General features: G+C 45.2%; 1 protein-coding gene and 1 long non-coding RNA gene across 2 annotated transcripts; one reads left to right on the top strand and one right to left on the bottom strand.

The window, feature by feature from the left end:
- Nucleotides 1-5,377: 5,377 nt before the first annotated feature.
- LOC145419610 (B-type lectin plumieribetin-like) lies at nt 5,378-6,618 on the top strand. The gene is made up of 3 exons (XM_080287754.1): nt 5,378-5,508; nt 5,716-5,809; nt 6,282-6,618. Exons 2-3 carry the CDS (start codon nt 5,720-5,722, stop codon nt 6,522-6,524), a joined length of 333 nt encoding a protein of 110 aa, XP_080143880.1. The 5' UTR covers nt 5,378-5,508; nt 5,716-5,719; the 3' UTR covers nt 6,525-6,618.
- A 1,569-nt stretch (nt 6,619-8,187) lies between these two features.
- LOC145419611 (uncharacterized) lies at nt 8,188-9,154 on the bottom strand. The gene is made up of 2 exons (XR_013900911.1): nt 9,026-9,154; nt 8,188-8,436 (listed from the first exon to the last, which is right to left on the bottom strand). It is a non-coding gene; the product is annotated as an uncharacterized LOC145419611 (long non-coding RNA).
- Between the last annotated feature and the right edge of the window lie 3,467 nt (nt 9,155-12,621).

The following is a 12,621-nucleotide window of genomic DNA, read 5'->3' as shown; positions in this document are numbered from 1 at the left end:
TCAGTCTGCTAAGCAGCAAACATAGAGCCTGTGTTTCTGCTCCGTTCATCAATGTGTTTACTGTATCCAAGCTTAGTGTACATAAAGTCAATTCTTCTTTTGGTCATCTTTTATGGAAATATTTTGATTTGCTGGCATCTCCTGGTCTCCTGATGTGGAATTGATGACTGTGAAATGCTGGCCTTTCTGTCTACCACGCGAGCTATGACAAAGCATCATTACCGCAGTGCAAATTCTGCCGAGTCCAGATGTAAAGCAGGCGATGAGAGAACTACAGCACTGTCCTCAAATCACAGATGCATTTCACATCTTTGCAAGGAGTTTCAACAAGGCTTAAGTCTGTTTGCTCTCAACATGCAACAGCGTGTTATGTGTGCAAACAGAGGGACTCATAAATATCAACAATGAATACACTGCAGCCCCCTTACCTCACACTGGAAGCTCCAACCATCTCACTTTGCTGATGAACACAGTGTACACGCCCAGAGTGAGAAAAGAGCCGCCTGTGGTCGTGGACGTTGTAGTGTGGGCACAGGAGGCTGTTCCAATGCTATGGGCTGCTTGGAGTGCACACCATGGAGCATTTTCAGACAACATCTGGGGACTGTGTGGACATAGAGGAATATACTGAGGGTGTGACGTTCGTTTATCAAATCAGGACTGCTTGGCAGTAAATGTCTTGTATTACAACCAGACAGAGTTCGACTCTGTTCTTTTGGCAGTTTCTGATCATACTAATCAGTCACGCTGAGTATGAGGATGTTTTTGGCAGCCTTGAAAACTTGCCATCTGAAGTTTTGTGCACTGATGTCTCTTTTTCAGTTAATCAGAGATATCCTTCATACTAAGCCAGGCAGTTTACCTGCAGTGCAGGTGTGACAACAACCTCGGGATGAGGAAGAACAATGCAGTTTCCATCCTGGTCACAGACACTGGATCAGTTAATTTTCCAGCCATCTATCCCTTCTCCTCCACTTATCCTTGTCAGGGTTGTGGGGGTGCTGGAGCCTTTCCCAGCTGAACTTTCAGTTTGATTGGATTTAGTTAGTTTGTATATTATTTAGCTGGAGTGTGTTTGTGATCAGATATGTGTGAGGTGTGTTAGAATAACTGAAGTATTTCACCGTATAGGTTTTTTGTAGCTGGGCCGTGTCGGGGGGAAGTCTTTTATTGGTGGTGGTATGACCGGCATCTATTTAAGGAGGTTTTTTTGAGAGGCTGGGTTGTTCGTCTTTAGATGTGTCGCTGTTGAGAGTGTTAAACCTCTGTATTTGTTTAAGACAAACATATTCAGAGCTCTGAAAGGCGTTTGAAGGCTCGTGTGGTTGTTTTCTCCCATCTGGTCCCCTTCACATTACCTTGCGACCGTTACAGCACCATTCTTAGGAGCTGTGACAGACTCTGAAATCACAAAAACAGACAGGCCTGGAGCTCATGGTGACTGGTGTGTAGCATTGCCAGTGAATGACAATCCAGTTAAGTCCAAGATAGACAGAGAATTTCTCACAATCACTCTCAGACGGAAGAAGTAGTCATTCGGGTGACGTGCGCCATTTTCCCAAAGCCTCCTGGGAAGAAATGTCAATAAGAAAATAGAACATGTCACAAAAGCACTGATAGAAGTTAATGAAACCCCTGCAGCTGTTTGAGGCTAGTTGGTTGCAGCCACTGAGCAACAGCTTGAACCTTCTGCGAATCCATGGGTAAACCATAGAAGAGTGTGGCAGGGGGGTGGTCTCTGGCCTGCTGGCAGTGGAGGGGTGGTGCGGTGAGACCAGTGACTCTCTCCTTATATATAGTGTTGGCAGAAACTGTGTGTGTGCAGTGGAGGACGCTGCGAGACGAGCAGACTCCTGGCTCGAGTTGTGCCTAAAAGAGCTGTTGAACAAAATAAAGGAACCCAAACACGCCGATATGCACTGTCGGTCCGATCATTGCCACAAAGAGTTAATGAAGCCGAAGAAGGGGGTGGAGCTTTGATGGCGGGCACATTTCTCCAGCTCACAGACTAGCTGGTGTTCGAACTGTCTGTTAAGCACCACCCTAAGATGACTAACATGGTCTTCTTGGGACCAGAGTAGATCAAAATGTAATCCAAATATGCCAACGGCCACCAGCCTAGCATGTCACGAAAGACATTGTTAATCAGATGTTGCAAGACAGCAGGGTATTAAATCCAGTTCTTTGTATTCTTTACGGCAAAGAAAGACACGGCTCAAAGTGGTCATAGCTCAAAAAACGATCTTTAATTTGACATATTCCAGAATATGGAGACTGTTTTCACCCCCTCTACGGGTAACATATATCCGGTCTTAACACTATTCTTGGGCAATTTAAATAACACAGAAATCCTGCAAACTATTCCTAAAGTCCTTCTCATTACTCTTCATTACTTTTATGCTCACATTTAACGTGTGTCCAACGAGCTTTTAGTCTCCTAAGCAACATTTCCTGGAGCTGGGGTTCTCTGTGCTTCTTGTGAGTTCCCCTTTCTGATGGTTGGTTTCTGGATTCTCACCAACCTCTCCGTGGTTTCGCTCTGGTTCTGGAATCTTCTCCTGTAAAGTCAGAAAACAAAACGCCTCCCTCTGCTACACCTCAATAATCTACTGTGTTCATCTAATGTTCCCTTAATTATTCAAAGTTGGTTCAAAATATCCCGTTCTGGGCTCTATCCTTTATATTAACTTTACTTAATCTCAATGCTCTTTATGTGTGTGAGCAACACTTTTAATTGTATTAAACCCACCCAGGGTCAGATATACACCATCACCATATCAGCATAAATCTCCACTAGAAAGCACACTCCAAAATTTTTGTCTATCAGGGTTTACGCCCCTTTTTGCTTCAAGCAGATACATAACGTGCAAAAGTTACAGCTAATGACAGTTAGACAAGTTTCCGTTATCTGCAACATTTTGTTTCAGCCGTCACACCCCAACACGTTTCCTGTTGACTTATTCATGGCTTATCTTTAACACCTTCTGCATCACTAGTTGCTAAGCAAAGACAAAGCAAGACGTGTTCCACCTTTACCCTAGAAAATAAATCTATGTGATGTTTGTGTATGTAAGCCTGTTATGCATCCATTCACTACACTCCACGCCATCCCTGCAGCATATCAGTTCAGACGGTCACGCTGAACGAAGCTTTTGACCTTCTTAGGGCTGAGTTACAACTCATATGAGCACGATTGCAATATGTGTGTAAAACATCATTTATATACTCTTCAATGTTTAACCTTTGCCACCCTCATAAGAAATAGGTGTTTCCTGTTTTTGGCTCGCTCCTCTCTTATCCGTTCATGGACTACAGTTCAGCATTCAGCACAATAATTCCCTCAAAGCTTTTCACATGAAGGATCTAGGACTCAGCTCATCACTGTGTCAGTGGATCCTCGACTTCCTCACAGACGGACCCCAATCTGTAAGGGTGGGAGAACAAGTCTCCCCCTCCATCTCACTCAGCACTGGAGCGCCTCAGGGTTGTGTTTTAAGCCCCCTGCTGTACTCACTGTACACTTATGACTGTGTAGCCACATCAGACACCACCTCCATTGTCAAGTTTGCTGACGACACCGTTGTGGTGTGCCTGGTCTCTGACACCACCGAGAAGGCCGACCTGGAGGAGATGAGGATCCTGAAGAACTGGTGCCAGGAGAACAACCTCCTCCTAAACATCAGCAGAGCTGATCGCGGACTTTGCTACAAAACAGGTGAGTCCCTAATCATCAGTGGCGCGCCAGTGGAGAGAGTGGACAGCTTCCAGTACCTGGGTGTCCACATCACTCAGGACCTGTCATGGTCCTGTCACATTAACACCCTGGTTAAGAAAACCTGTCAGCGTCTCGGTACATATAGGGGGTCATAGGGGTGAGCGGGGGTAGGTTAGAGTGTATCTCCGAACCTCGGAGAGATCATGGAAGACTTGAGGAATCTTCTCCAGATCAATGGGCTCTGAAGGGGGTAGTTTTGCGGGATCCATTCTGGTCTCAGGGTTGAAACAGCTTTGTAAACAGCGGGGACCCCAGCCCAGGATCTGACACGATGACCAGGAGATATGGGGGTTGTGCCGACAGAACCAGGGATAGCCCAGGATGGGCGTGCGTATGGGCTGCGTTTGGTACTGGAGCGGGTAGGGTTGAAGGGGGGTCGACTGAGGCTAATGGGATATGAAGTTGAGAAGCGAGATTCTGAAGTTTTAAAAGTAGAGATAGTGTCTGCCTCCTGAATCCAAACTGGAAGCTGGTTCCACAGAAGAGGGGCCTGAAAACTGAAGGCTCTGCCTCCCATTCTACTTTAAATACTCTAGGAACAACAAGTAGGCCTGCAGAGCGAGAGCAAAGTGCTCTAATAGGGTGATATGGTACTACAAGGTCATTAAGACAAGATGGGGCCTGATTATTTAAGACCTTGTATGTGAGGAGCAGGATTTTGAATTCTGGATTTAACAGGAAGCCAACAGGAGAAATCTGCTCTCTCTTTCTAGTCCCTGTCAGGACTCTTGCTGCAGCATTTTGGATCAGCTGAAGGCTTTTCAGGGAGTTTTTAGGACTTCCTGATAATAATGAATTACAGTCGTCCAGCCTGGAAGTAATAAATGCATGAACTAGTTTTTCAGCGTCACTCTGAGACAGGATATTTCTAACTTTAGAGATGTTGCACAAATGGAAGAAAGCAGTCTTACATATTTGTTTAATATGTGCGTTGAAGGACATGTCCTGGTCAAAAATGACTCCAAGGTTCCTCACAGCGTTACTGGAGGCCAAGGTGATGCCAAATGTATTCTGCAGCAGGACAACGACCCCAAACACACAGCCAAAGTCATTAAGAACTATCTTCAGTGTAAAGAAGAACAAGAAGTACTGGAAGTGATGCTCTGGCCCCCACAGAGCCCTGATCTCAACATCATTGTGTGTGTCTGGGATTACATGAAGGAAGTGAGGAAGCCTACATCCACAGAAGATCTGTGCTTAGTTCTCTGAGATGTTTGGATCAACTCACCAGCCGAGTTTCTTCAAAAACTGTGTGCAAATGTACTTAGAAGAAGGCAAAGGGTGGTCACACCAGGTACTGGTTTGATTTAGATTTCTCTTTTGTTCATTTACTGTATTTTGTTGACTGATGAAAATACACGATGAACACTTCCATTATTGAAAGCATGTTTACAGCTTTTCTTTCTCACCTGCCTAAAACTTTTGCCCAGTACTGTAAATTTAGAGTGTGTGAAAGATTTTCAGTGTCCTGTATAAAAGTGTGTGGACGTGTGGGTTTCAGCATGAAGAAATCTGTTGTCAGAGGTAATTCTAGGTAACATATCCTCATATTTTACTTTCTTTTAAAAGAATTTCCAAGGAAGAAGGAATAAAAAAACCTGACTTTCTTGATGTCCCCATCTCCCCTCCCATCACCCTTTGCTGCTATCAAACAGTATAAATGAGGCTCTGCTCTGTCGCTGCAGCACGTTCAGCATCTGATTCTCCCACTGACGTTTCTGCGTTCATAGCCGGTGAGTTACAGCTTTGTACATAAATGCAGCAGCTGTAAGAATTAATCTTGCCTGGGGTTTGTAGCTGCAGGCATTAGATCTTTTGGTAAAATAAACTGAAATATGGTGCAGGCTCATTTACACGCATTAAAATTCACAGTTTCTGATTTGAACTGAAATCTGTAAAATGTCTCTTAAATGAAAATAACTGTAACTTCTGTCCTTTAGAATCATGAGTAAGAACTCCATCAGCACTAACCAGGAGCTGCGTAAAGGCGAGTCCCTCGTCAGTGTAAATGGAGACTTCAAAGCCATCCTACAGGTGGGAAAATGTGACCTTGTCCTCATCAGTTTATGATTACATGGCCCAAAAACACAGCTGGTAACATTAAAAGTTGACAGCTGGTCTTTAACGTGCAGATATAGAAAGAGATCAGTTTTACTGGCCACTTTTTCCTGGCTAGAAAACTTTTCTTTTGATAATGATTTTTTAGTGAAGTTTATGAAAACCCTTCCTGAGAAAATGGCAATAAAACGAATCTATGAATAAAAGAGCCCCAATGATGAGATTTCACCAAAACAAAGAGATCAGGAAGTTAGGAATACAGAAATAAAGAGAAGTGGGAAGTCTCAGACGCTGACAATTACATCTGAATATTCACTTAACACCTGATTTGCTGAAAGCTGCACAGCTATTCTACCTTGTTTTAACGAATCGTATCGTCGTCCATATGATTTGTAGCTCACAGTATAAACGTTCAAACTGATCCGCTCTCTTTGCTTCCACTTTGCAGGAAGATGGCAACTTTGTCGTCTACAAGTGGTCTCCTATCTGGGCCACAGCCACAAACGGCAAAAACCCTGCGCGGCTCCTCCTGCAGTCGGATTCCAACCTGGTCCTGTACACCCAGGACGATAAACCAGTTTGGAGCTCTGGAACCGCCATTAACGCCGACATCAGGACGATGCGCCTGACCCTGACCAACGATGGTCGTCTGGTTGTTACAAGGAATGGAGCACAAATCTGGTGCTCTTAAAGCTCACGATGTCATTCAGAGATCCAGACTAAAGGCGTGATGTCCTGAGAGCCGCGCGCTCTGTTTCACATCCGAATAAAAGCTCTGTGATGTTTCTGCTGTGTGTGTGTTACTGTCTCAGTCAGATGAACTCTCAGCACGTTATCATCGTCTGTTTAAAACAAGCGTCCAGTAAAGCTCACAGAATAGACGTAGTATTAAATCTGTGTTACCTGCTGACTGGAAAACGTCTGTTTCCAGGACAGCAACAAAAATCTAACTGTTCTCTGTGTGGACCCACAGCGGGCAGGTGTGGGCGGGGCCAACCTGCAGGCTCCAGGTGTGCGTGTGCTGACACATACAGGCAACTGAGAAGGAGTTCTGTGGGCTCATTGGAAGCTTTTAAAATCTCAAATCTGACCGTGTGGTGGCGTTCTCACCTGTACTGTAGATAACACAGGTGAGTTTTACAAATTTCTCTTCCATCCAGTCGGGGGAGCCAAACGTCTGCCTGTCAGAGCCCCTGAAACTCAGATGTGTGTCAGTGAATCTGCACGTCTTCTTGCTTTGGTCACATTTAGTTTCCAGTGGTTGTAAACACATGCGTCACTAACAGGTAACTTCCTGCACTGCTGAGATTAGTGTAACAGCAGCACCTCATGTGGTGGATGTTTCTGAGGCCGTGTGCACCATCCCTGCTGGAGGTGACATCATCCTCCTTCTTATAGTTTGTTTCTGTCTTCCTGAAAAGGACACACACGGTATCACACACATGTGATCAGTCATGACAGCTCAGAGCTCAGCGTTCACAAGTGTGATTTGATTGATTTCACACAATAAACTGAACTGGTGGATTCGTGCAGTCACGTAGATCAGACTACAGCAGCACTACAACCTGCCTCTCACAGGTAGTTTTTCACAGACATGAAACTTTTAGTTTCCTGTGTAAATCTGCTGACGGCTCATGAAGTCCTCGGGCCTCAAAGATTCTGCAAAAACAATAAAAACCTCCCAATCAGGACGCAATGGGTCTGTGAGGAAGGTCTGTGACTGACGAGCTTCACAGTCAGAAGGCGAAGCTTTGCACGGCTTCATGAGACACATGAAGGTTACTGCAGATGAAAAACAGCTGAGTGTGGGGGGCAGGTGGGAGCTCGTCAGCCTGAACACTTTGAGTTCATCAGGTTTCATCAGCACCTGAAATGATTTCACTCTCATTTTGTTCCAAAGTCAAAAATGTTTCTGGGAGGACAAAACCACAGAAGAAGAGTCCAGATGTGCACAGGTGGGTGTCAGACTTACACAGGTAAACGTGCACAGCTAACAAACCAGGAGAGAGTCCATGAAGACCTCATCACACAGCAAATCCAGCATGTCCAAATTAACACTGTCGGATTTGATTTCAAGACTATTAAAGTGTCTATATGGGTCCACACCAGAGAGTGTTAATTTAACTCTTTTTGGAGAGTTGGTACGTTAACTCTGATTTAGTGTTAAACACCAAATCTGTCTGGAGTTGATAATTTAACACTTAGTGTTAAGAGTTTATATATTAACTCTCAAAGAGTATTTTAGTTTAACTACGTAAGAGTTATCTTCTAATTCATTCTAAAAAGCGGGAATTTTACTGTTCTGAACTTCTAGAAATTTCTTTTGGAAATAAACATTTACTAAAAAGACGCAATGGTTTTTGAAAAACATTTATTCTGAACTGTGCACCACAATTTCAAAACATTTTCTGAAAGATGTAACAGTATACATGTTCTCACTTTCATTAGAATTTTGTTTATCAAAAGGTCTGACATGGTAAATGCAAATAACAGCATTCTCATCACTTATTGCTTCAATACAATATGCATGTCCTTCATTCATCCCTTTGTGGAACTTCAACGCACTTCTGCTCTCCCCCATATTCCATCTTCACAAGCATATCCTGTGTGGAGATTGAATAAAAATTAGTTGACACTAATTAATGGCACAAATAATCCAGTAAACAATTGCAGCACAGTAAAAAAAAAAAAGGAATCCTCTTTGAGCCATTACTTGTGTAAAGTATTTTCCCAAAAGACAAAGACACAGGCAACAGGTAATACTGAACTAAATGTAAAACCTCAACCTTTTTCATTTTTACCTAAACCGTGTGCACAAAACTCTGGAGGGATCTATGCTAACGTAGAACCCAGTCAGGACGCCTGCTACTGCTGTTTGCTCGTTTTTGGGTTTTTTTTATGGGCGATCGTTTTCAGGCTTCAAGCAGCACCATTATACCAACATTTCACATTCTACACATTGTTTTAGGCGTATTTGACCAAAAGTTTGACTGAAAATTCACATGCAAGCTTTTTTTCAAGGCTGTGGTATTTGCCTGCAAACAATACCTTTCAGCTAGCTAAAACAGAATATTATGCTATCACCGAGCAACATGGCTAATGCCTTTCACACAGCTTTGTCTCAACTCCAAAGAGCCACAGAAGTAAAAGCTCATAATAATAATTGAAACAATCTTTGAAAAAATGACTTACCAAGCAGGGCAAACAACTCAAATATGTAGAGCAAAATGTTCTGAAACGGCTTCACTTCAGCTTCGATTGGAGCCGTGCTGGGGGCGGGGTCTGTGAATTTACTCTGTTGGTGTCATAGCCCCTGTAGGAGTTCAGAGTTAAGAGGTCAGGAGTTAATGTTTCCATTGTAACACCTCCAGATTTGACAGAGAAACACTCATTTTTAACACTCGATTTTAACTACTATCATTTTACACCTCAGAGTTACATTAAAAGAATGTGACTCTGCTTAGAGTAAAATTAACTCTACTTTTGCAAGAAGACTATTTGTATAAAAGGCCCCAAAGTTCATATAATAGTTTTACTGGTGTTTATAAGTTTATATAAGTTCATGTAATGTTCCATCTTCTGTCAGTTTGGGCCAGCCCACCTTCTAGTGACATCATCCGGTTAGTAAGGTGGGCAGTTTAATGGCGGCTGAGCAGTGTTGGTCCGGAGGGGGTGCACTGATTCCTGGGGCATGTTAGGTGTGCGTAAATGACAAGTAAGTAGTGACCTGTGTCGTATTTTGCCTTTGTTGTGTCAGTACTGTAGTATGTTACCATTTAGGAGCTAATGTAGTCCATAGTTGGAGCGGTAGGCCACGCATGCAACGCGTGAGTTCACCCTCATTTCATATGCTAACTTATGTTGTTAGCTTGGCCCCGGTTTAGCTTGTTGACGCATGTACGGTCGCTCGTATGTCCATAATGTCATTCCTGTGTTATCAGACCTTCTCTATATGTTGTATGTGATGCTTGTGATTGTTTACTTTGAAGTAGCGGAGTTTGTAGCGAACAATTAGGTACGTGGATTAATAAAATAGCAAACGTAGTATAACCGGAAGTATGGCGTCCCGCTTGCCCTTCACAATAAGAGCATTATAGCGGAATATAATGGGGGACGCTTTTATTTTGTATAACTACCGGAAGTAGTTCACATGTACTGACGGTTGCTTAACCTCGCACTAATGCTATTTAGTTGCATAGTGTGAGCAGTTTGAAGTGTATTATATTTTTCTGATCTTTATATTTGATAATGTTAACTATGTTGTATTATGTTTATATTTGAGTATTTGACTTTTCCATTCTCTTTATTTATTGTTATTTCCCTTGTTTATTTCCTTTGTAGGAAACCACACACACACACACACCCAGACACACACTTATGTACACCCGCTGTGTTACAGCCCCAGAAATCAAGCGGTGACAATAAAGTGCCTCAAACGGAACCTCAAGCTCTCTCCTTCTTCCGTGCTCTGGGCAATTTGGCCTTAAGTGGTGTTCTGGCCGACACACCGGGGTGACCGTAGTGCTCAAAGACTGAATCAGTGCCACAGCCGTGCCTGTCTTTGATATCTCCACTACATTAATTGGTCCTTCGAGCCGGATGCACTAGGTTCGCCTCAGAGATAGAACCAGGCCCAGAGTACGAGGCTCGTGGCGCACGCCCCAAACGACATGCTCGCCCACCTGTGCACTACGCAGATTATGAGGTGGAGTACCCAGGCTACATTAGCCATGCATATAGAGAGCATGTAGAGCTCAGACACCAAGAGGACAAGGCCAGGATGACCTCCCTCGCTTCCCCCTTTAGCTGCAACCTAGCCAGCCCTCAGTGGAGGCGGGATGCTATTCTCCATGAGACGGCCTCGCGCTATGGAGCTCAGAGCCAACAGCACATTCAGGAGAATCAGCTAGCCCCCCAGCTGTATCCGGAGAGATGGCATGGGGAACAAGCCTATGATCACTCTACTCCTCTACCCTTCGTGCTCCCCTATACACATCCAAATAAGGAAGTAAGTGCAGAGTTAGAGGATATCCGTCAGGAGCGCCACCTCATCCAGCAGAGCCAGCAACGTATGTCATCAGATCTGGTCGAACTCAAGGCACTGCGGGCAGAAATGAGACAGTTAGTGGAAGCTGTCCAGAGCATGCAGGGCCCATCTTCTCTCCAAACCAGTAAGTCAATGCAGTCACCGCTACCGGGTGATGCACCAGAGATTGAGGAGGATGATGACTGGCCTGCCCCACCACCGTGGCCAGATCCAATTGAGGAAGCGCCACTGCCTAGTGACCCACCAGTGTTGAACCCCCATCGCCAAGATGCATGTATGTTTCCAGCCATTAAGACAGAGGCAATGGCAATCCCACCTGCTAATATGGTCGTGGACCACCCAGGACAGAGTCTGTCATCAGATCCTCCACCAGCTCTCAGGTTTCCAGATAAAGCCTCCCATAATCCACCTCCCTGGTTCAAGCCGGTTCATCTCCCACCTCGCCCAGGCAGTTTCCCACTGGGTGGGTCCAAGCATCCGCGCGCCGCCTATGGGGACAGTAAGACTGAGCATGGCTGTAATCCAGCATCCCCTGAGCAGCAGTTCAATCTGTCCTCTCCACAGCCACTGCCGGACAGACCGAATCCGGGCAGGACTCCTATCACCTCAGAGACAGTTTACCGTGGTCCCCGCCCAACAATCCCCAACTTCTCCAGTCGAGACCCTAGTGAGTTTGCTAGGCTTAAGATGGCATTGGGGAATCTTCTACCTGAGGACACGACTGAGCTGTTCAAGTATCAAGTGTTGGTTGATCACCTGCACTTAGAGGAGGCCAGATTAATAGCCGATGCTTACCTCAACTCTGCCACACCCTTCACTGATACGATGGAGGCCCTCAATGACAAATTCGGCCAACCACATCAGATAGTGCTGAGGCGTATTGCTGCGATGATGGACTCACCTGACATCAGACGTGGAGACGTCTCGGCATTTGAGAGATTTGCCCTCCAGATACAGTCACTGGTGGGGATGTTAAGGACACTAGGCCCAGAAGGAGAAGTGGAACTACACTGTGGTTCACATGTTTCTCGTCTGCTTAGTAAACTACCCCCCGAGCAGAGAGCGGAGTTCCGCCGCTGCATGTTCCAACAAGGTGTGAGGATGCATACCTTGGCAGATCTCGCAGGGTGGCTCAAGTATGAGTCCTGGTGCCAAGACTCTGAAGGGCAGCTAGCAGTGAAAGGGACAAAGGAGAAACAGTGGCCCAGGCCTGAGGGGCGCCAGGGTAGGAGATCCATCACAGTCCTTCATGGTGCAAAGGAGGTAATGACGAACCCACAGGCTTTGAGGCCAGGTGGTGTGGCCAGTAAGAACAAGCCATACTGTCCATTCTGTAACACGGAAGAGCACTATCTTAGTCAGTGCACAATGGTATCCAAGTTGACAAAGGACCAGCTAACAGAGTGGATAAAGAGTAACAAGAGGTGCTGGCGCTGCGCACGGTCACACCAGGCAGCCCAGTGCAATCTGAGGAAGACTTGCAGCCTCTGCCAAGGGAAGCACCTGCAGGTACTGCATGATGTCAATGTTAGAACACCTAAAGGGTCGCTAACAACAGCGGTGGTGAGCGGTGACTCGAAGGCAGCAACCGACGTCCTGTATCTAGACAGACCCACTGAAGGCTGCAAAGTCCTTCTAAAGATTGTCAAAGTCTGCATTCATTATGGCAAGCGAACAATCAGCACTTATGCTGTACTGGATGACGGGTCAGAGAGGACAATGCTTCTGCCGGAGGCTGCCG

Source organism: Astatotilapia calliptera, chromosome 13, assembly GCF_964374335.1.
Source record: "Astatotilapia calliptera chromosome 13, fAstCal68.1, whole genome shotgun sequence".
In the NCBI taxonomy this organism is placed as follows: Eukaryota; Metazoa; Chordata; class Actinopteri; order Cichliformes; family Cichlidae; genus Astatotilapia; species Astatotilapia calliptera.
This window is presented reverse-complemented; position numbering and strand designations above follow the sequence as displayed.